Raw genomic sequence first — 25,655 nt, forward strand, 5'->3', positions numbered from 1 at the left:
AGTGAACTTCGGACTGTAATTACATTGTGAGGATTACTTCAGAACAGGCCATCAATCTTACCCCAAATGTAAAAGACATATATTTGACCTTATTGCACTGAAACCTTTTTGTTGAAACTAACTTTGCGCTTTCGCTGTCTCTCTATCTGTTTGCATGTGTTTTTTTCCAAATGTGCATGGGGCAGTCTGAAGTGAAAGTGAAAGGTTTGGTAGTTGTCTCTCTAGCTTCACACAGAGTACATTTTTAACTAAATGCCAGTGTGGGTCCTGCAACATTGACCGGCTGTATTTTTGTTGCTTCGGTGACTTTTTCACTCATGAACCTGCAACACACTGACATTTAAAGTGACACCAGGTGAACACAAGCAGGCCGTTCATGAAGTGATTCATGGTGACTTCAGACCTGCTGACACTTGCAGACACGTATGATATAATTTCCAGGATCTGATACTGACATCATACACTTAGTAAACCGTGGAGGGGGGGGGGGGGGGGGGGGGGGGGGGGGTTGTCAAACCCTGACAGCTGGTTTAGCAGACTGCAGACAATTCACATTGTCTTGTTTATTAATGTAGCTTCTGTACAGATGGTCTGTCTGGTATCTTACCGTTTCCCATAACATCACTGGAAACCCTAGATACTTTCAAATGAATTTTACATTTAAAGTAAAGAAAGAGAAAACATTTAAAAAAAAACATGTCTCCAAATAAACTGCAACAAAGAAAAGGCTTGGTAAAATAAATGAATGTTTAAAAAGTTTATGTAAGTCGCTCAAAGTACTTCAACTACTTTCACCCCTCCCGAAATAGTTAAACATCAAGATAATTGGTATAAAAATATCTGTGGGAGTTTGACAAGCTCGCTTCATGGAAAATGTCTTTCGCTGCAGAAAACCTCACCCCACAGGTCATTAAACTCTCCCAAACCCCTAACTAACATTACAAAGGACATGACACTTAGTCCTTAACCGAAAAGTTCTGTGAGCCTGAAAACTGAAGAAATTTCAGAGAACGCCAAGTGCTCGTCTAAAGTATAAACATTTACTGATGTCATGCAGAATTCTGATGAAGCGCTGATCAGCACAGAGATGCTGCATTGTAAACTTCTCACCACTGTCTTTGGATGCAAAACAGGAACGTAGTAGGCTACCCTCGACAGCAATATTTATAGCGCCTACGTTATATATAACCAATGTGTGACCTTTGTAAACGCTGTGCTGCACCAATAAAGCTATCTTATCTGTGAGATTAACTGAAGGCGTTTAAATGGATGCCTGCATCAAGGCGTGCACATCTTTGTGCTGTCACCAACACTATCCACAAGCACTCCACCCATGACTTTGATGTTGTGTCAACTTATCAGAGCCGATACCATCTTCAAACTAATAAATTCCATATTTTACCATCTGTGGAACTTTGCCTATAATAAATATATATATATTACATGATTACATGATTATTATATATGATTACATGGTTCACCAGTGGAGGGAACTCTTTTTGGTCACATTAAATGATTATAGTCTCTGTCTCAGTAGATAACCAAGGAAACTGGTGACTGGTTCTCACCTACACATGACTGAAATTGAAATGTTTTTGTATTTTTTTTCCCGACAGTGCAACAGTTTTTGATTACTCACGTCAGTGAAAGCTGCAGACACACCCAGGCATTTTACTCTTTTACACCTCTTGTATAAGCAACTGGTTTATGAGACATAGACAGAGAGAACAACCCTTGTTTTCTCAGACACTAAGCTGACTCACTGCATTGCACATGGGTGGATCCTGGACACACCTGGATTAGTTGCTAGGGATGGCATTAAGCAAGTTTGAATGATAACAAGCAGTACACTGCGATAATGTCAGTACAATGGTCAACCGGTTTCTGTTGGCACAGACATTCAAATTTATTTGATGCACATAGCAATAAAAAATTGTCTGGCTGGTATTTGATCTTTTTTATTTTTTATTATGAATTTGGTCATTGTGTATGTGTCAGACAATAAAGCCCAGACAAAACAAAAGCTAAGCCAATAAGATAGTTTATCATATAATCAGTTCATTAGTTGCTGCACAGCCTATTGAAATGTTAACAATTTAATTTAAGTTTTTTTTAATTATTGTTAATCTGCACACAGAGGACACAATCCTGATTTTGTAGTAATCAAAATAACTTCAAACAACTGTAAAACAGGAACATTTCATAAGTACACATGCTGCATGATTGCTGGCTTAGAAAATGATATGGTGGACATGCTGTGATCCACAAACTGCAGTGACATTGCTCCGATCTGCCTGCAGGAGTCACCTGTGTGTAACAAACTGCAACAAGACGCTGCGGGCAATGCAGAGGCCTTTGTCATCACTACTGGGGCAAATTTTGCAGCCCACGCAGTAACAATAACGAAGAGCACTTTGTGCACGTTTGAAATATATGTAAAATGTGATACAAGCTGGCATCAAATCAAGGTTTATTTCAGTCCAACAACTGGAGGCTTTTTTAAAACGTATCAAAAGGAGAGGAAGACGGTCATATATATATATATCCATATGTATGGTATATAGAATGGTCATACATATATATATACATATAAATGTATGTTTGTGTGTGTGTGTGTATAAATGTCCTCACTTGATTTCTGAGAAACTGATGAAAATGAAAAGTGCAAAACATAAAGATGTAATAGCATGTTATGGTCAGAAGGGTGAAGCACTGCTAAGTGGATCAAGTGTGTGCTGTAGATGGCGTCAGAATCTGTGTCACGTGCTCAGATGAAAACAGGTTCTCAGGGTGTGAATCAAACCTGGCCAACACTGAACTCTTTGTTATTATACTGTTCAGATGGTTCAGCTCCTCTACAGTGAAGGTAGTTCCAGAACAAGCCGTATTAAAGCACCCAAAAATAAAGGGTTTATGAATAAAATTCTTTGCTCACGTTAAATCTGACTGTTTATTTTTTTATTGTCATTTTTAAAGCATAAACATTACATTTCTCTTTCTAATCGTGGAATTTTAATAAAATGGTATACTACAGGAAAATAACAAGATTTATTCATTATCTGAATAGGATAAAGATTTTCTTGATTGGTAAAATGTGCAAAAGGTGTGTGCTTTAAAGGTAGTAACTTACATCTTTAATCCTGAATGTAAAGCTATGACGAAACAAGCACCCCCCGGGAGTTTTCAGTAGCTTTGTGGCAAATTTTTCAGCTATTATTAGGATGTTAACATACTTGTTCAAAGTCATAACAATCTACAGAGACAATCCACTTAAACAAGAGAGGGAAAAAAATATGTGGCCATCTATCTATTGCTGACGATGTTCCAATATGACATATGTAATTGGAAACAGTAAAATTACCAGTTAATCTGAAGGTAAAAGTGTCTTATGGTTGTTTTATTCTTTCCAATAACAATCTATCAAAATCTGATCTCCACAACATTTTTGTGGAGGTGTATGCACACCAACCCAGAAACGATTAATTGACCATTCCTACATAGTTTGCTTTCCACCAATGGATGAATGAACGGGTGCTTTATTTTAGAACATGTTATGACACAACAAACACCAACAAAACTGGAAAAGCAAACAAAAACAAAACAAAAACTAAGACAAACAAACAATAGTCCTCATAACTTGACATGTAGAATATATGTACATGTATGTACATACACACATACAAACATCTACACACACACACACATATATATACATATATATATATTCATCCATTCATTTTCTAGTCTATCCCAGCTATCATGGGGCGAGAGGCAGGATACACCCTGGACAGATCGCCAGTCACGTGTACATATAAATATATCTACGTAAAAATATATATATATATATATATATACATACATACACAAATACTTGTGTATATTTAAACACATACATACACACACACACGAACATACATACCTCTTCCCTGTATCTTGCCAAAGAAATATTCCCGTGAATTATTTATTGCTTTATACATAATTTATAGAAATAGAAATTGGAAATAGAATAGAAAAAAACTTTATTCATCCCCCAGTGGGGGTAATTCAAATGCAGTGTGAAATTGAACCAGATCAACGAATCTTAATATTTTTAATTTGAAAAAAAGTGGATTTGTATGATCTTTGTAACCAGTATATTGAATAATTCTCGTGGTCCTTTTTTTGCAGTATAGATAACGAGCACCAGTGCTCAACGGAGAAAGTTGAGTTAATTGTGGTCCAGAATGTATTTAGTTTTATTCAGTACTGAAATGCCTCAGGAAACTTTGATATGTGTATGTTTTATATGAGATATCCAGCTCATTTTATCGTCTCCTATCAACCCAAGATACTTATTTTCCAGAACTCTTTTAATTTATACATAATCAATATACATCTGCCTATTTGTATTTCTTTTCCAATTCTCAAATAATATAGTGTCTGTCTTATTTAGATTTAAAGATAGCTTATTACTGTCCATATTACTGTCCAAAGAGCATCCATTAACTGCTTTAAATTCCCACCAGAACAAAAAAATATTTGCATCATCAGCAAATAATACAAGTTTGAATACGTCTCATACCGTACAAATGTCATTTACATACATAATAAACAGTTTTGGACCCAACATCGACCCCAGGGAAACACCACAAGCAATGTCTAAGCATGATGAGGAATATTTTACCATCCTCAAAAATCGTCTCCTGTTCCTTCAGTAACTTTCCACCCAATGCAATACTACCCTCTGATTCCATACATTTCCAGTTGGTTGATAAATATGTTGTGATTGATTGTTTTAAATGCTTTTTTAAGATCAAGGACTACTCCAACTGCATATTGCTTCTGATTCAATAGCATTTGTAATATCCTCAACTGATTAATTAACAATTAATGCCAGTGAGCTGTTTGATCAGAATCCATATTGACCGTAGGAGAGTATTTTGAGTTTATCTAAGAACTTTTCTAGTGGATTATTGAACAGATTCTAAAGGACTTTTGGATAATTGTGGAAGTAGAGAAACAGGCCTGTAGTTACTGAATGGGTGTCTATCCCCAGACTTATACCGCTGCACAGTTTGAGCTATTTTCACTTGGTTTAGAAAATTGAAATGGTCAGTTAATGATGTATGTTAGTGCTGCATATGGTGACAGTAAAGGCTGACATACTTTTGCCATACACATTATGTAATATTGGATACTTTTCCCTAATCAGTATATCAGGCCTCAGTTACAAATCCTCTATTCTTCTAAGATCTATGAGAGGAGATTAGATCCCTAATAGACCATTAGGATGCTGCATCCACTTACTATAAAACACAGCTGTCTCTAAATGTCAGATGTTGCATACACGTCAATCAGCCATAACATTATGACCAATATAAAGTATGCTATCCGCATCCTGCCAAAAGAGTTGTGACCTGTCAGCGCTGAGCCAAAGGACACCTGAAGGTGTTCTTGAGAGTTTTGGACCAGGACCACATGAGGACCCCCCCTGCAGAAATGTTTAGGCAGGTGTCAAAGGGAAATTCACGCGAGGCCCTGACCTGACAGTGTTTTTAATGTTATGGCTGATTGGTGTATTTGCTCGCAGACGAAGATTTATGCTGTTATTATTAAATGAACTGCCCAGCAAATGTTTATTTGTGCACCCCTTTCTTTATCATCCCATATTTACTTACTTACTTATCTATGTATTCAAATGTCATCCCGTTGCCCTGGCACTGTTTTTATTTGCTAAAGAAATGGGCGGGTACATTGTTCCTCCTCCCATTTCCATACAGTTGACAGGACATCCGTTCAGGATTTTAATGTTTTGTTTTTTTGTTGTTGTGTGTGTGTGTGTGTGTTTTTTTACAGCCAATAAGTTACCATAGACCGATAACTTAGAAATATCACATGGAACTACTGGGATCTTCTTTCTTTTTTTTTCTGTTTGATATTCCTTTTTTTCTGTCTCTGTTGCCATAACTTACTTATATTTTATACAGAATGTCTTCCATGAAACATTTTAAGAGCAGATAACATTATTCTTCAGTTTTTTACTTTTCGTACCACGACACAGAGGGTGGAATCTATTTTCAAGGTGGTTGCCAGAGTAGGTCGCCCTGTTCAGGCAGTCAGTCAGCCTTTGTATTCAGGTGTGTTACCTGTGGCTCCACCTGGAAGCACTTCCGTGGACTCCTCTGTCACGTTTGACCCACAGAGATAGGCCACATTGAATCGGACGATGGAAAAGATGGAATAGTTTTCATAGTCATTGCCTATTTCACTGCAATCCGCCTTTTGTCTCGGAGCTTGTGCCTGCTGTCAGCCCCTCACGGGTTTTTAGTACCAGACGGTCGGAGGGAAGTGCTTCCTGATAATAAGGAGGTGCGTCTTATTTCCATTCTAGTGATTGACTGCGCACGGCTTTCTCCGCCGGAGCTGGGGGCATTGACGCATTGTGGAGTCGACAGGGGGTAGCACTGCAACCCCGGCTTCGCTACACATCGGAGGCATCTATCGGCGAAACCGCGATGGCCTTGGTGCAGCTCGAAACGGGGGATCATCAGCCGGAGAACGGCTTTGTGTCCCCCGAAACCACGTCGCCGGGGCTGCTGACACGCATCGACGGCTCAGTTCTGCCATTTCTTGGGGGATTTGGGAAGTACCAGAAACAGCTGATCGTGCTGACATGGATTCCGGCGTTATTTATTGGATTCAGCCAGTACTCTGATAATTTCCTTCTCGCCCAGCCAAACAACACATGTATTCAGCCTTTGGCAAATCTGACTAATCAGAGTACAGGTTATTCCTCGTTGTTGGAGAGTCAAAAAAACATCAGCGCGCGGTCGGCTCCTATTTATGTCAATGGAAACTACAGCGCTCAAAATGACACGACCAACATGCAGTGTATGTGCAGCGAGTGGACGTTCGAGCTGCACTCTGGACTTGTGCAGAACGTGGTTACAAAGGTAAGATCACGAGGATGGGGATCCTCTACATGGTGTCATTATAGGCTATTGTGCATCGGCGATATCTAATAAGAATTTCTCCTCATTGGGTCGATTTATAGGACCGCCAGAGAGATCCAAATGATTGCACCTTCACTCTGGTCATTAAAATACTTCGGCTATTGTCCTCTTTATCAGCTTTCGTGTGGTGGCTGTGGTTACAGCTCCATTATGGCACTCATTTCTCCACATCGCGCCGTGCAGAGCCACTTATTTCAAATCTATTGGGGTTTACAGAGGTTCTTGTCGGAGGCTGAAGTAGTAGGACCCCATAAATGAAAGCATGACATTGAGTCACCCCAGCACCTGACGCAGAGGTAGAAGCCAGCATTGGCATATTAGGCAAAACCGCGAGGGCTTGTGGAATTCACTGGCTGTCCTGATGGGAACAATTGACACGGAGCCTTTGATTTGGAGCAAAGGTCATGAGTGTGCTCTCTAGAATAATGCAACTCCAACCCTGGCCAAACATCACCCGCCCTACCTCTACCCTAATTAAACACTGATGAGATATTCTTACAGCATCCAGAGTTGATAGCTACTTTTAGTCTCTCAGAAGTGATGTCTTTACGTTTACATTCCGGCTAGACTTAAGATACTGTGCAGCTTATGCCTTTATTCATTGTGATCAGACTGTGAGCTGAAGGGGTGGGGTAGGGTGTTTGTGTGGGTGGGTAGCGGTATGAAAACATTGATGCCAGAATACTAAAGAAAATGTAATTATTAGCACTCGAAAGTTCTTATATTCAACTTGAGAACCAGAAATGATCAATACATTTCCATAAAGAAAATGTGTAAATATTGATTAACACTCACACACATACAGAACATTGTAAATGGAATTTTAATCTGCAGCAGTCTACACTTCTTAACAGGTTGGCACACGTCATAGAAAGATTAATTATCTCTAAGAGTTTGATTTGACGCTGGGTTTGTTTCATTCTGCTTTAGGGGGGGCTTACATCCAGTGTAATGCCAACAGTCCATCTGCTTGTAACTGATAATGGTCACCCTTGAAATAAAGCAAATAAAATGCCCCTGTGGCATTTTAACTTTGCCATGAGCCGAGGCACAGTTTAATACCTGATTTCATTTACCATCCATTTGGTATTTTGTGAAGCTGGGGTTGCATTAAAGGTCAGGGTGATAAACTGTTTTACCAACAATGGCTTAAATACTCCTAAACTGCAGCTGATTATGAAGTCATATGTGGGGAATTCTAACAGGGTGGATCAGTATTACAAGCAGCCAGTTCTCTCATAGTTTAAAACAAAAACATGTGTTCCATAATAAGGCTGATGTATGGACACAGTGCTGACTCTACTGTTATGCTAGCATTGTAACTTGTAGATACTAAAGTTTGTGTTGCCTTTGCACATATACTGAGAATGTCATGTTGATACTACCACCATGACAGATCAGTGACAGGTCTGAGCAGTTGGTTCACATGTGTGGCACTGCTCATTATTCCTGACCCATGGCATCTGTATTCTAACAAGGTTACAGTCAGGAGAAACTGAATCCGATAACATGCAGATGGAGCCCAAAGAAGAGTCCTAATTGAAGCAGAACTGACATGCACACTTGTCACTGGCCTTGCCTGTTTTGACAACTAGCCCCTCTTTCTTCCAAGACCCTGTTTTCTGAACACAGTGCACGAACTAGGTTGTGACACTAAAGCAGGAAGTGATGACCTGGCATTTTCCCCTGTGTTTGGATTGCATGGGCATAACTGCACATGACTGAGCTCAGTTATCTGCGAACACTCAATCCCTAAAAAGCAGAGCAGAGTTCCAACACTGACGAAACGTGGCAGCTTCTTCTTCAAAACATACCTACACATTAAAACATTTTACTACTGTGTTGATGCATCTCTATCAAATTAGGTCAGCATGTAACTAGTGATAGATGTTTCCGCTCTCTGCCACATGGCTAGTAGGAAAACCTCTCTGCTCCTCCTCCTTTTTCCTCAGTGACACAGAAACATTGTTTGGATGATGACAACAGAAGCTGAAGTGGTGGTGAAGGATCCAAAGTGGTTAATGTGGAGACCCATCCTAATTGAGTCAAAGCTGTCCTTAGGGTCCCTGTTAATTGAGCTGAGCCTTAGAAATTAGAATGTATCATTACTCAGAGACAGCGTTTCTGTGCAACCTACCTGCTCAGCTCCCATTCAGATGGGCAGCAGCTTTCTTGAAATAGTGGCCTGAGAACCTCTTCAAAGCACAGATTAATCTCTTTACTGATTCTTCATGAAGTGTTTGTATGACAAAAGGATGTGCGTGCAGTTAAAGACCCAGTGGTGTTTTTAAACTCTCTTTATGGTTCTCCTCTTGTGATGATTCGCTGACATTAAGACTACATAACTCTGACAAATTAAGACATAGAATCAATTTGGTTTTGTCTTAAAATGTCTTTACGTTTAAAAAGGAAAACATCAGATATTCATAAATCATCAGCAATTTCTGCACACTAGGATCTGTTTTTGAATAATGAATAGCTTAAATTAATTATTAATTAAAACTAATTCTTATTTCATTTTTATACTGATTACCAAGCTGAAACACTTAGGCAATTAAGGTGATATATGGAATAACAATCAGCAGCTATTGAGTAATTTCAAAGGAGTTTGACCAAATTTTAAAATACAGCATGCGGCTTTGAGAGAATTTGTCATTGTCATATAGTGTAGCTATCCTCATATATTTGCCAAATACATTCTAAGATGATAGGTTAAAGATGATATATATTTTCAAAGTTGTTTTTACACTTTACTGAAACTACAAATAATTTTAAATCGGGTCAAATAATTGAGAATATTGAAATATATGTGTGTATCAGACATGTTAATCTTATGTTTTCCGTGAAAGGGGAAAGATAGATATGTTGTCAGAGAACATTGGTGGGTACACCCAGCCCCAGTATCACAGTACATGGGGCTGCACACCCATAGATCTGAAAGATGATACTGTAGCTGAACACCCTTGCAGGCCTCACTGCCCTGTGTCCCTTATACTGTTTACCCAGCTGTTTGACTCCTTCCACAGACCCTGGATCAGTGTGGGACTCTTTTGATTCGCTCTCAGCTGTCGAAAGGCGATGACCCCACTGCAGATACCCAGTCAACACACAGTGACAGCCTCTCACAGCGTCAGCTGGGAAGAAAAGCGCTTGTGTGACTAGAAGATAAAACTCTGTTGAGGCTCTGTGAGTGTGTGTGAGAAGAGTGTGTGCTGCAGGCTTTTTTCAGATAAGTGCTGTTTTGTAACGGGCCGTCATTGACATTGTGGGGTTTCCGACCCTTGGCCATGGTTTAGGGCTGGTTTTTGAATGGTATTATGGAATTTGGCTTGTGTTTGTGGGTTGTCGTTTCACGTTAAGTCTTATAGGTGATAAAGACGTGTCGTTATGCTTAACTGTCATGAACAGGGGGCTATGAATAATAGACTAATAGACAAGGGTTTCTTGTTTCACCATCTGTCACTGCTGATAGCAGGGAAATATAACTGCCATCAGCCAACCTTTCAAATATTTGTGGCTCGTGATATTTTGTGTTTTGTTAAGTTTTGACTTCTTTCTGCTACAAAAGTGAAATTAAGTTTGCGTTTGTCTAGTGTTGATTTGCTTTCATTCACTCTTAACAGTACATTGTATCTTTCTGCACCTTAACATATGCTACCAACACATCAAAGGATTCCACCCCCCCCATGATGGCGAGGCTGCTGTGTTAAAACTTAGACTTGAAAAGCAGATGGGAGTCAGATAACCTCAGTGACGGTCTGTTGCTAGGCAGTAACTATGCAGCAGTCTCTGTGTGTTTTCTGCCTTTTCCTTACAACTGCTTTTAAGCATCTCTTATCTCCCACTGTCTTTTCAGTCCGTCGTCCATTCCATATTTCTTATTTTTTATTTTTTTCCTCTCTTCCTTCCATATCTTTTGTGCATTCTGTTGCTACGTTCTGTAGCCTTTATTTTCTCCCTTCTCTTGTCCTCCCCCCCCGTCTACATCCCTCCCTCCAGGCCTGCTCCCTTTCCCTTGAAACCTCCACCCACCACTTTATAGTTCAACGAGTACAGAAATGTGCAGCTGTGGCTGAGAGCATCTTCATCTGAGCCTAAATGGCGTAGACAGATCATTGGTGGTCAGTCATTAGAGAGAGGTCAACAAACTCAAGAATTTGACTGATTTTCTTTCGATCCCTCATTTTCTGTCCATTAAAAGATTCATATACATCTAACCCAACTCTAGACACACTTCTATTCATTACGCTCAAATGAGCAATACAATGGAAACAGACCAAGTGACAGAAATGATGGGAGCAGAGCTGACAGGCTGAATGGGTTTGACTCATGCTTGCACTGAGTCAAAGTTTTCAGAGACAGGATTTCTCTTTATGTATTTATATTATTCTGAAGTCTTTCAAGATATTTTTTACAGGGTATGGATGCCTTGTTGTGTTGTCCTGTAGACAGATATGGTTGACAGTACATGTTAATTGGCTGATGCTTCTAAACAAAGCACATTAATGAAGCTTTGCAATAAAAAAAAAAGCACCGTGCTTCGCTAATCTGCTGACACATTTAAATCTTTGTAACTCTTGTGAGATGTTGGTGCTTTGTGTGCGACATGTGATTTGGGAATGCTGATGTGGCTGTTTTCACTGGTCATCTGTGTGTTGTCACTAGCACATGTTCAATTCTGCACAGTCACCAAACTTCCAGACATGCAGTTCCAGTCTAAGTGTAATCACAGGCTAAGAGTCTCATATCAATGTTTTTATAGATTTGTCTCAGTGTCAGAGGAAAGTAGCTTCCCTTTTTTTCGGGCAACTTCGTCCTGTGATTGCGCAACGGGAACTTCTTTTTCTCTGGTGACATCGATACTGAAACCATGAATGAGTGGCATGTGTGGATCATGTGATGGCTGGGTGGCTCTGAGTAATCATGGATCGCCTTTACAGGTCACTGTGGCTAGAGGTTATGAAAGGTTGGAGCTCCTCAGAGAGTTCAGTATACAATATCTGTTTATGCATTTGTTTACAGTGAGAGGGTGTGGTTATGGGCTAAATTTGAAATCATGGTTGATCAGCGTCTGCACCTGCTGTGGCCACCACGCCCCTATTTGCTCCTTAATGTTCCTCCTTTTGGCGAAAGTGAGATGGGAATCAAGTGTTGTCACAAAAATCCCAATACGGTTCTGTTCCTCTCTAAAATTCATCTGGTTCTCTCTGAATAATCTTGCTCGCGATGTCTATGGTAGTCCAAGCTGCAAGTTGAAGAATATTTTCAGTATTGAGTTTCCTTCTTCAAGAAATTCACCTTCACAACTCTACGTTTGTATCCATTTCCCTTCAGTCATTACTTGTGTCTACCATGAAGTCTTTTTGTCAAAACTTGTTTTCACTAGTGCTGGGAAAACAGGGTGTGTGTGGCATGCAAAGACAGCCACCAACTACATTGTTAGCACTCTAGGAATATGTTGAGGGCTACTGTGGGAAAAGGAGAAAAAGTGCTCTGTCATTTACTATGTTGACACTGTAAAGGAGCAAAAATAAATAATACACTAGACAAATGTTTACTTATGTCATCTTTTCCATGATTACTGACATAGATAGTGCATGTAATCCCTGATGTTGATTTTTCAAAGGCTAAATGCCACCAAACCACTTTAGGATGAACTTTTTTAATGAAACAGATCTTTTTAAAGAAAATATTGCTTTATGATATTAACACACACAAAGGGAAAAACATTTATGCATTCCCAAATGTTCATAGTTAAGTAAGTTGTTTCACATGATAAATCAAGGAAAGATGATTGTCTGTGAAATACTTTCTGTGCTCTCTTTAAAGCACATACCAGGAAGGGTTGGTGGTTATTTAGCTCAATATATGCAACTTAGTAGAATGTCTGAGCTATAAAATCACTGTCCTCAAAGAAATGTTTTAATATCCCACCTCTGCATTATTTAACCAGCTTAATTTTCTTGTTTTTCTCAACAGTGGAGTCTGGTGTGTGACTCAGCATGGAAAGTCCATATTGCAAAGTTCTCTCTGTTGGTGGGATCAATCTTTGGATATCTGGTGTTTGGCATACTTGCAGACTGGTAAGATTTTTGCACCAACCCTTACAGGCAGATCATTAGAAGATGTTTTCTACATTACAAGTGTCATTTTCATTTTCATGTTACTCTGTAGGTTTGGCCGACACCCAGTCCTGATCATATCGGTGCTGTTCATGCTGGTGTTTGGTCTGACTGTCGCTTTCTCCGTCAACGTCCCCATGTTCAGTACCTTGCGTTTCTTTGAGGGCTTCTGCCTGGCAGGGATCACCCTATCTCTCTACGTCCTCAGTAAGTAACTCGGTCGCTCAACTAAATGCACCAATGGAGCTTTGGTTGAAAAATTTCCCTCTCAGTTACGCTTAGTTTTAGATCTTTGGTGTTATTGTAGGGAGATTTCACAAGGAAGGAGACAAGAGCAGGTGTCTTCCAGTTGCCTTTTTGTTGCAGCTTTTGTTTACAACTTTTACCTGTAACTATGCTAATTATTTAGCTGTGAGTTGGTTAAAAGTCCCAGCTTTTAGCTGACTTATGTTAACCAAAGATTGTATATAAAAGATGGAGAAAGCCACCACGAAGGCATCTACTGGTTTGTGAACCACTATTTTTTATTTTTAAGCCATCTCGTTTTTTTAAAACAGAAGTTAGCCCAGGCTAATACATTTTCATATTGACTGTAATATTAATTAGGCTGATCATTTACCCCTTTCTCTGGTCAAAATGATTAGAAAAAACACAGTAAAATATGGGGTTCATGGTATATATTCTAAATAACTAAACATTTGGGTTGTTAAACATTTTTAAAAACTTTAGGTGGTTAATCATAATGAGCTATGATCACAACTACAGTTTCACCTAAGTATTCATCCATCCATTTTCTATACCCGCTTAATCCAACTCGGGGGGGGCTGCAGCTTATCTCAGCTGTTACCGGACGAGAGACAGGATACACCCTGGACAGGCTGCCAGAAACAATCATCATAATCACTCATAGGAACAATATAGAGTCGCCAGTTAACCTGGCATGCATGTTTTGGGGCGGTGGGAGGAAGCTGAAGTACCCGGAGAGAATCCACACATACACGGAGAGAACATGCAAACACCACACAGAAAGACCCCCAGCCGGGAATTGAGCAAGGAACCCTCTTGTTTTGAGGTGATGGTGCTAACCACCATATATAATTATATAAAGTTAAAGTCCAGTTACATAAACAACCAGAGAATGATAAATTAGGGGAAAAAATGGCCTTGATTACATCATTTGGGCGCATTAGTAATTTGTGGACTTATTGGCTCCATATTATGTTGCCTAATGATAATCTACCATAGCAGTACAAAAATAGTATTCAAATACTGTTACACAGTGAAGAAATTCTAATCTAAAAATGTAAATTTGAATTCCAATTGGAAAAACTGCTTATACTCTAAATGTGTTAATGCACTATATCTTGCATAAATGCACAAATATGTGTATGTATACATTTTCTTCTAAATTAATATTAATCATCCCCATGTTGTCGTCTCTTAGGAAGCTGATAGAGCTAACCAAAAAGCTATTCAACTTTAGTTTTTGTCTCCAGTTGAAGGAAGCGTTCAGCTTCGAGAAGAGCAATTGTGTTGCAGTGACTTCTTAACACTTATTAAGCTTGAATGTCTGTGTTGGGATATATCGTCATTACTGCAAAACTACCAGTCAGCTTCCGCTTTAATTGAACTCTTTTATTTTCATTTAGGTGCAGCAGCACATATCTCTTACTGAAATGTTAATCTTCATTAGTGCTATCAATAATCCAGCAACAATATCTATGACCGAAGGGAGATGGCGGGGGAGGGATAACTTGAAGTGGTAACCTCGTCACTGCAAAAGAGTGTGTGGGAGGATTAAGCCTCTGTTTATGTGACCTTCTCTCTGACAGAAAAGGTTTGAATAATATGTTTGACGCACTGTTGGGCTATAATGTTAGGGGAAGAGACTTTCTGGCAGCACCCTGATCATTTCCTTTGCAGTTGAGGAACATTCTGGTCTCAGCGATGGATTCTTAAAAGCCTTCGTAGCCCCAGTAACTATTTTTTGAAGAGGAGATTGGTAAAGGGAGGAAGGGAGGGAGCAAGGACGATATGATGAAGGAAGGTCTCCAGTGTCCTTGTCATTCTAATTTACTCCTCACTGCACACCTTGAAAAGCTTTACCACTCACCTAAAATAGAAAGACTGTTAACGACTTCTCTCAGGACAAAAAAGCGAGGGTGCAACAGACGGAGGTAAATGGGTGGAGTTTAACTGTATGTCTTGGTGTTTTATCAAATTTAACTTGACACCTGCATTCATTGTTTTCACATTGGACTAGAGTTTATGGTTGAATGAATCAGTGGCTCTCACCATGGTGCTTGGAACCCAGGAGATTTTTGTGGAGTCACCGTATATTTCACCACATTTATACTAACTTGAACTGCTTGACCATTTTTGAAGAATCTAGTCAAATGAAGAGTAACCCCTTAGATTGTGTAAGAATAAAAGATCAGCAGTCTATTGCGCATGTTGTCATATAAAGAGGATAATATCAGACTATTCCAGTGAATAGAAAGGGAATACTTTTTTCCCTCAAATGATTTGTAACAGGACTACATTCCAAACTCCAAACTTTGTGTCTTAGTATGTATGTCAGAGTAAAGATGGTTTCCATTTATATTCCATCAGTCTTATCTCTTTCAATTATCTTTAAGTTATTTTGTGTTGATCCACCATCTCTTATCTTCTGCTGTACACTTCTCAAACTTTATTATTATTATTATTATTATTGTATTTATTTATTTTTTACAATTGGCACTCATTTATATTGTCTGCATTCTACGAAGTTACATTGTACTGACTGGAAAGCAAATGTAATGGTCACGAAATTTGCTGTAGTTTTAGAAAACTCTACTCTAACTTTAGTGTGTTCAAGCTACCACTTGAAAACCAAGTATTTGTTAGGCCTGCATAAAGCACCAGCATCATGACTCAGCCGGTTAGATAACCCTTATAAATCCCTTTGCATCAACAGTAAATTAGGTATTTTTACTGTTTCTTACTGCAAATGATAATTATAAAACAGAAAAGTTCCTCATTTGTAAGTAAAAAGGAGTAGTGATACATATTTCCTCCTTACTGTTGTCACAGTGTTTCCCATTTCAGGCATTATGTATTCATAAAATAATAATAAAACTAATTTCCCCACATAAGCCGCTTCATTGTTTTTGGCTAAACAGCTTATAACTCTTCATAAATTATAACTCTGTCTATGTGCCAGTGCATTGGATCTTCCTCACCAGTGCTGCATCAGAGCACACTCAAAGTGAGCAGGCTTTGTTGGTTAGGTGCATATTTGAGGTTTTGTGTTGGCATATAGTCACCCTTATTTCCATCCATGTGCAGCCTCCTGTCACATGATATTTGCCCTGTAGCCTCTGTGTATTGACAAAACTGCACTTGAGCTTCTCCTAGAACATAGAAACACAGACATTTAACAACACCTTACTGGAAAGAATCCTCATTTTAAGGCATTTTACTGCATTGACGTGAAAGTGGGCCACATGTGAAGAGTTCAGGAGAGGCTATTTCATGTTTCATATTCATTGCAGTCTTGACGCTCTTTCTGTCATATGACATGTGATGCTATAAACCACATGACCGTCTTTTGTGGCTTGCTTTGTTTGCCACTGCTTTCAGTGGAAAGCCAGAGCCAAATCCCAGCTTCAGCTGTGTTTGCGCCCGAGACATTACACTAATCTCCTCTTTCTTATCAATCCATGTTCAATTAACTCTTATTACAGGCTTCCTGAAGGCTGGACACCATTGTGTTCCATTATTTCAACCCAGAGAGTAACAATATGATGGTGGCAATCTTTCTTATTATTTTGAATGACAGTTTTAGTCTAAATTTGGTGATTTACGAGGTATTTTTTTCCTGAAGGCATCAATTGCAAAGTCCACTGAATCTTCAGGATATGGGTGAGTCTCCTTTAACGTTTTGGAGCAATTTGGTGGAACTGCTATCCACTCCACCAGAATGACCTGTCAAAGGCAAGCCTCACTGTGCAAGACTCAAGTGACTGATGTGGTGTGACATCTCACAGCCCGTGATGCTAACTGCTACACAGAGAGACAGGAAAAAAAATAGAGTTTATGGCTGGGTAGTTTCAGACAAGGGGAGAATGTGAACTGTCAGCATATAAGTATGAAGAGAAAAAGTAAGATATTTTTTTGTATAAGAATGCTTCACTAAGAGGTAATTATACTAACACAACAAGGAGAGATCAGGTGTTTCTGTATGTTAGCAGTAAGCCCTGTTGTGTTTACACCATGCACATCCCTGTATAACTGATATACAGTATGTTGGCTCCCAAGTATAGCAGCAGAATAGCAAAGCCGATAGCTATAGAAAGTCATATGATGCGTTTCTATTTATACCTTAGTGCCCCATCATTGTAGGCTAGCCTTTTTAGCATCACAGCACAAGGCTATAGTGTTTGTAGTGTAGCATCGTGGGGCTACCCACTAATGCATTTCAACAGTAAACACCCATCCCCTCTCTAACCCCTGGCCAAAAGCCCCCCCCCCCCCCCCCCCCCCCCCCCCCCAAAAAAAAAAAAAAACAAACACACACAACGCTTCAGCCAGCTGAGTCATGCTCGCTGGCTGCACGAGGTGTTTGTGTGAGAAATTTGTGATCAGCTCGAGACACAGTGATTGTGTTCAGTGCGGGTGGCAGATGTCCAGAGCCCCTGTGATTGTGTGAAAGGATTGTGGGTTAAAGAGTAGTTTATCTGTTTGGTCTAATGTTTTACACCCTACAGCCAAAATGTCCTAGTTTAAACTGTTAGTTGTTAAAAGACAGGATGTTTTTTTTGACTGTGATAAGACAAATTGCTCTGAATTAATTTGAAGTGGAGTTTTTGTGTTTGAGTCAGAGGTGGCATGCCTCTACATGTCATGGGCATGTGCGTCACAGAGACATCATGAAGTGGTGCATTTGATGAAAAAGGCCAAGACTGCTCTGTATCATTGCATCCAGCGCACAAAAGAAATATTTCACAATCAGATGCTTTGGTGAATCCACTAGCTGTTGGGGGACAGGCCTCCTCAGGGTGCCCTCATGGGCGGTTCAGTGAGCTGAAGTGATGCTATATAAAATATATTGTAACAATATATCGAAAGGAGATTGTGTAGAATAGCCTAGATATGTGTAACCTTGTCAAAAAGATACTGTTGTTTAGGATGATTTTCCTTTTATGTGTTCAGTATTTTCTTAATTGATAGGATATGGCTGTATTTGTCTAATTGTGTATGTATATGGAATCCAATAACATAATTAGATCCCATAGGCGTCTAGGAAATGAAGTGGGCAAATAAACTAAAGCAATGTGAGAGAACGTCCTTGAGGATTAGAATTTCTCAAAATCAAGGATTAGGATATCTGTACATAATAGTGTAAGAAATGGAGATGAGAGATCCTCTATTGCCAGACACTTTATTTTGTCTGAACACAGAGCTGCAGGAGGCTGTTGGCTAATGGCACAAATGAAATTGAAGTGAGAGACTGTCTAGTTTTTTTTTTTATCAGGGGAAGCTATTGGCAGGGTAGGAGTTATAGCCTAAATTAAACAGTAAGTATTTGGTAGAGTATTGTTGCCAAAACTGGAGTTCTATGATATAGCTTTATAGGATATCCATTATACTCTTTTCTTGTGCTGAGTATTTGAGATCACAAATAAAGTCATCAGATTTCTAGACAGAATATGGGCCTCACTAGGTTACACAAAGACAAACGCAATGCTACAAGATTACAGTAATTAACTAGTTTCCAGCTTAGGTGGATGTGGAAATATGTTGCCTTTTAGTATGTACCACAAACTTCCACCTATGCACTGAAATAATGAACTGAAATGAGCTGTGGTTTCTGTATTGAGTCCTAGCTAAAATTCCCTGTTCATGTTGTCCCTAGTGGCTGCTGTTTTACCTAGTTAATATTTCCAGACAATATCTCTGTAGTAGTTGGGTTCCCAGGATAGAATACATTAGGTAAGGGAGGATAGATGAAAGAAATAAATGGTAGATGACCCATGTTAGCAAGTGTGGCTACGTTTTTGTATATATGTTGATATTTCTGCCGACACGCCTAGACATACAAGTGGCTCATGCTGTTTGGATAGTGTTTGCTGTCCCTCCTTTTGTGCAAGTACTTTGCGTGCGGATAGATTATTTACAGAGGTGTGAATGAAAAACTAAATTTTACGAGAGAGTCAGGAAAGAGGAAGCACATATGATAAAATGAATAGCAATATAGCACTCTGCAGGACATATCCATTAGCAGAGTAAAGTCACAGTTGAAGTGCTTGTAAGTTGGGATTTAGCTGCTTTTTGTGTTTGTATGCTAGTTGCTAGCTATAGTTTAGCAAGGCGTATGTGTATGATGATTTATGTTGGCAGTTTTGTTCTCTGGCAATGGTTCAGAATTAAATTGAAGCATCTCATGGGATACATGGCATCTGTTGTACATTTATGGAGCATAAGTGAACCACTAAAAGAAATTTACAGAATTGTTATAATTCCAATGAGAAATACTGAGGAGGCAGAAGTAAAATTCCTAAAAGCAAAACAAGTCAATGCTCTGCTGTATACAGCACATATCAGTATCATAGACACAGTGATGTTACTCAATATGAAGCACGTCACTGTAAAATAACTTCTGTACAGTTATGTTTATGCAGTTTTCACAGAGTCAGTCCAAAGGCTTTGTCTAGCTCTTGGAAAATTAAAAAAAGCACATTAAAAAAGTTCAATGCAAATCCACTATTGCAGAAATCTCATTCAATGTGCAAATCAAAAACCAGAATGTTTGGTAGTTTGTTATACATTTACACCCCCACATTTAATCTGTCCCAATTGAGTTGTTTCTTTTTCTTCCTCTTTTTCTTTTTTTTTTTTTTTTGTATTGTCAAGTGTGTACCCCAGCTGTCTGTGTATATTACCTTCGTTCTCACAGTGGAGCTATGCTCCTCTACTCAGACAGGATGATGGGTCATGTACACTTCCCGCTGCAGCTCTGTGCTGTGTTTTGTCAGGTTAGCCAGGCCAGGACGGCCTTTTCTTCCTCACTGTCGGCTGTAATGAGGTACTTTCTCTCAGTATTGCCCTCCACTTACCTCAGGCATTAATCTCTCTGCACACAGATGAGGCCCAAGGAGCAGTGCAGAAAAATAGGAACTCTGTGTAGTTATCTGCTTGGATGGTTCCTGTGTGTGAATGTCACATACAGTCTGACACACAGCCTTTGCGTGTATATGCTGTGTATGCTAATGGTTATCACTGAATCTGGCCTTACCCAAGTTCATTTCATTCTGATAAAAGTTTTGATTTACTCTTTTGTTACGACTGACTGTAATGAATGAAGACATGGGCACATCATCTATAGAGGCAGGATGGGAGTTGGACTGCAGGGCGTGTAGAGAACACAATTACAAGCCAAGTGTTTTACATGGAACGTAGGTTGAACTTTCATTCTTCCCCACAATCTGTTCCAGCTGTCTGGTAATAAGTGGGTTAAGGTGCACACTGTCTTTTTTTTTCTTTCACTCTGAGCAGGGTTAAAGTTCCCTTTTGTGCAGAGCATGCTTTTTTTTTGTTGGTCAGCAAACTTCCTCTGTCTAAAAGTTACTTTACACGTGTTAGAATAGAAGATTTCTACATGTCGGATTTTTAGGAGACCTCTTCCTGTTTAAAAGAAGACTTAATTAATAAATGTGTTTGTGTGTGTGTATTTGGGAAAGAGGGTGTTTTTTAATTTATTTTTTAACCCTTCTGTTATGTGAGTCATATTGCATGACATAACCTCAAGGTATATCACACTACAAATCCTAAGTAAAGTCCAGTAAGGGACTAAATCAGCGTCTTGTACTTTCCTCTGATAAGTGTTAATAAAAAATAATACTGTTTCAGTTCTTCTGTCTGATCATGGTGATTGGATGTTTGGTCAGCTCAATTGTCAGCTCAGCTAATTATCAGTCACTCAATGCCCAGAGAGCAATTTCCTGAGACTAGATAGCCTGTTAGGTGCTGATCTTTCTGTGTAGAAGGAAGGTGATGCAAGTGGTGGACTGGTGGGAGTTAGGGTTTACAAATGTACTCGCACTTAAACATTATCAAAAGAAAATACTCCACTGGTGGGGCTTTACTGACTGATTGCTGAGAGTTTTTGCATGTATTGATCAAAGGAGAGTGCTTGTGGCTAGTTGGTGTCAGTTGGTATTCTGTGCAACTTCAGATAAGAGGCTAATCAATGAGCATAACCTTAACTGAAGTCAGTAGCCCCTTCTTGGTGCTCGCAAGAAGGCAGAGTGGAGGATACCTCAGGATGTTTGTGTGCTAACACAGCCACCATGTATGTAAAAAAGATATGAGGAAAAAATGCTCCAGAGTGCACTTTGAACTTAGTTATTTCCCCGATTAACTGTGAATAAATTTCAGTTTGTTCCTGCACATTTCTACTTGGAATAATAAATGGCAGCAGCCAGTAGTGTACTTTTGATGCTAAAACTCTAAAACAAATGCCAATAAGTAGAGAAGACCATTTTATCATGCCTTTAATTGATCTAACAAAGGGCTTTGACCTTGTCAGCCTAAGTGTTTTCATGCTCCATCAGTGCATTGGATTTCTGCCAGGGCCTCTCAGGTGATTATGTTCTACTGGAATATGAAGGAGGCCTTAAGAGCAATTATTCTGGGACATTCCTGATACACTGTGGCTGAAACAGGACTGTGCAGTCACCCTAACACTATTTGATTTCTTCTCCTATGTAATCATTATACTCCACAGAGGTTTCAGGTTTTTTTTTTTTTTTTTTTTTTGCCAACCAAAGACTAAGGTTTACTGGACACCAAACAAGGAAATGATGTTAGCTGATGGTGCAGCACTGGAAGAAGCACTCCAAAACCTCATCAGCTGAATACAGCCACACATGCCTGAATACATCTGTGACTACAGTTTGTAAGGTTTCAGAAGTTATGCTGAAAATGCAGTGAGAGGCACACCTGTAAGGCTGGGATGAACCCCAGGCAGACCACCCAAATAAAGATGAAAGCAGCAGTCTCTGAGAGCTTGCAGTACAATGTGCGATTGTATAGAAAAGCATTTTCCATGCAGTGCAAAGAGTGTCCCTGGTTTCATTAATGTGAGTCACATGCTGTGGCCTTCATATGCACCAGGTCCCACATCTTAGTTCAGTTAACACCAATGCGAGCGCTGTATTAATGCATCAGTGTCCCAGAAGATCCAAACTGAGAAAGGTTGCGGTCCAACAAATTCCCCTCTCTATGATCAAAGACATATCACCTCACTTTTAAGCAGGCCATTCAGAACACCACCACGTCCAAAGGACTTCAGTTATGAACAACTGTGTTCTGGCAGCTTGCAGATGAATGTGTAATGCAGGTCTGTTCTCAATTGGTAGCGCCTGCGTGTCATGAGGCAAGTACCACTGATCCAGCCTCACATTGTGTTCATATTGGTTCATTTCTGCATGGGACGTAGCGATATTTTGTTTCGCTCTGCTGTGACTAATCAGTAATGAGGGATTTATCTGTTCTGCATATACCAGTAGTTATCTTTTTTACTGTAAGCAAAGAAATATGTTGATTTCAGCTGGGAGTCAGGTGTACGGCTGTGTTGATCACATTAATGTGGCAGCCATGTAGGAAAATCCACTTTATTTTAGCTTCACTTAATTCTCCAGAAGGAGTAATCACCTCCTTAAAGAGCAGAAAGCAGACTTATTTAACTGCTGAATGAATCAGGAAGGCGATTCAGCGTAAGGGTACAGCTTACCCTGAAGCATCGTAAATCCCAGTCATAGAGGTGAATGATGTGAAAAGAAAAGGGACATAGCTTGAGGATAGGCTAAGTCATGATTTTAAGGCTAATGTAATTGCTATAAAAAAATAAATCATTATGCATTGTGCATGTAGCGAGCAGGATTAGGAAGAGAAATCATGGCATGGGACCATGAACCTCATGTGACCAGTAAAAGGTCATCGGCCTTTTGGGTACAAGGAGTAGCTGCACTTATTGGCTTCAGTGGTAAACCAACCTCTTTTATGGAGAAAATAATGTGCTTCCTTGAGTCTGCTTTGTACTTGACAGAAGTCTAGCTGTTCCTGTGGCTTGCACCAGAGTATGGCTCACATTCCTGTATTGCCAAAGTCAGCAAACCAGTCAAAGCTTCTTTGGAGATTATCATCTTTACTAATTGGCTATTGGCCTGATCGTGGATGATGTCATGTTTACATTCACTGTCATCAGCATTTCTTCAAATGTATATTAATATGTCTGTTTTTATCAGCTTGTATGTCCCATTTATTTCTTTTTTTCACACCACACATTCTTGATTAGCAGCTTTTGAAAGCTACTAATTGTTATGTCACATTAGTTATTTGTAGATTTATGTCAATGGGACAGAGGGTGCCACAGAGAATGCTTATGTAGTGGTTTGTGAGAGGATTAAGGTCACTAGGAGTAAGGAGCTCAAGCCTCCTTTTCACAGCCTCTGGTTGCCATGCAATAGTTCAGCCTAGTTCAGTTATATATACAGGCAGGTGCAAAGCAACAAGCACGTATGAACAATGCCAGCAAAACGACCCCTACTGCATCACATCACCACATATCTTACTGTGGGCCAGAAGTTGAGTTTTTTTGCTTTAATTTGTCTCCTGTCTTAGTATACTAACTCTCTGTATTTTTGCGCATACAAGCATTCACCCAGAGCTCACCACAAGATGAACTGTTCACAATGCAGCGACCTGTTCTGTGCACATGACGTCTTATACATAACCAAAGAATTCAAATCCCATGCAGTTCCATAACCAGGGAACCGGCTCTTTTATCCCAGCAGCACACAGAGAGGGAGCCTTGAGGTTAGTTAGTTCAAACTCAGCGGGTCTTGCACCCATCGCCCCGCTCTCTGCTCATTGGCTTTGTCATTCCAGCTGCGATAGTGTCTGTGAACAGAGAGTGTTATTCATGTCCTCAGAGGGGGGCAAGTCCTAATTGAAATTCCAGTCTTTTCCACTGGAATGAAGCGGGACAGCCAACACCCACTATATTATGCTGGTCCTGTCACCTTGAAAGGCCCATCTGAAACTGTCTCTGGGCAGCAGAGGAGACCCATTATGATAAAAAAGAGACATATCACAACAAGAAATAAATGAAGCAGGACTAAAGATTTATTGAGAATAGCAGCATTACAGTAGTGTTCATTTTCTGTGGTTTCATGGGAACCTATCCTCTGTACTGCAGTAACTAAAGGCCTGGACTGTCTGGGGTTACTGGCTGCCAATGTGGTACGCATGCTAATGACTGGGAGAATGAATCGGTGCTATTCTGATAGCAGAGAAATGAGTACAAGGAACCTCTTCTAGTTAGTTCACCCTCACAGTAGCTTACTGTTGTTATTGTTATCTGTCTATGAACAACAACTGTACATAGTGATTAATTCAGCATATATTTTGAAAATATTGCAGAACCAATTTAAATCAAATGTACTAAATCTTTATTTATATTAACATAAAGGATTAGGAATAATTCGGCTTTAATTTAAGCTTTTGTTGTATTTAATTTTCCTCTAGATGATTAAGTGGCTTAATTTCTAGTTTAGTAACTAAGTGTAACTCATGTAAAGTTTATGCCAAGTCTTAAAACTGGAACTGTATGAAAGACATTGGTATTCATCTTTTTTTTTTTTTTTATTTGGGTCAGAAAGGCGTAAACAACTCTCACTGAGGATAGCATCATCGTCAGGATCCTTGTTTTGGCTTGTTTGCCTAACCTTCTTGGGTGTGCCGTGTTTTATTGGTTGAATCATCAGCTCTGTTCTCGCTGTGTTAACAGGAAGAATGTCCAGCTGCTCAACTAAATTTGATTCTTGTATGCTTGCCTACAAGAATTTTTGAGGGTCTACATTTTTGACTGTTAGGAAATAGGAAACTTTGGCAAACTTTGTTGTTTTCTCATATCATTTGAATAGTCCTTGTCAAACTGAGGTATGTTGTATCGGCTGTCTTCCTGTGCTATGATGTACCCCCACCCCCAGCAAATTAACAATAAAAAAAAAACTTTTTTTTTTGTTTAGTCTTTCCCTCACCTTTTTGTTCTCTCTGACAGGAATTGAGCTGTGCCTGCCGGGGTGGCGATTTTCCATGACCATGGTGGCCAGTTTTGTGGTTTTGGGTGGTCAGCTCCTGATGCCCGGTGTGGCGTACCTTTGTCGCGACTGGCAGGTACTTCAGGCTGTCATCATCTGTCCCCTGCTGCTTATGCTGTCCTACATTTGGTAAGGAAAAACCTTAGCAACGTGCATAACAATTGGTACCGAGCTTTGTTTTTGTTAGTCTGTCTCAGTTTTAAGCGTTTTTTGGAGGTTTAGAATCTACACAAGTATTTTGAACAGATGTGGAGCCATCAGCAATGAAATGAAGTGTGGACATTTTCCAGAAGTGAATTTCTAGTCTGTTTGGTAACTCATTTGTACTGCCCTCTACCTGGGGGTAAAAAAAAAAAAAAAAAGGTCAGGTAAAAACTACTTTCATGAATTTT

At 39.5% G+C, this 25,655-nt stretch overlaps 1 protein-coding gene across 1 annotated transcript in view; it reads left to right on the plus strand.

Annotated features, from left to right (window-relative positions):
- The first annotated feature begins 5,936 nt into the window (after positions 1–5,936).
- Positions 5,937–25,655, plus strand: part of LOC140269447 (solute carrier family 22 member 23-like) — a 32,500-nt gene continuing 12,781 nt past the window's right edge. The window contains exons 1-4 of the mRNA XM_072364539.1: positions 5,937–6,932; positions 12,972–13,075; positions 13,167–13,321; positions 25,224–25,392. Coding sequence (XP_072220640.1) covers positions 6,495–6,932; positions 12,972–13,075; positions 13,167–13,321; positions 25,224–25,392 — 866 coding nt within the window. The 5' untranslated portion in view covers positions 5,937–6,494. The remainder of the gene's footprint in view (positions 6,933–12,971; positions 13,076–13,166; positions 13,322–25,223; positions 25,393–25,655) is intronic.

This window comes from Leuresthes tenuis, unplaced genomic scaffold (assembly GCF_036924035.1).
Source record: "Leuresthes tenuis unplaced genomic scaffold, fLeuTen1.0.hap1 SCAF_14, whole genome shotgun sequence".
NCBI lineage: Eukaryota > Metazoa > Chordata > Actinopteri > Atheriniformes > Atherinopsidae > Leuresthes > Leuresthes tenuis.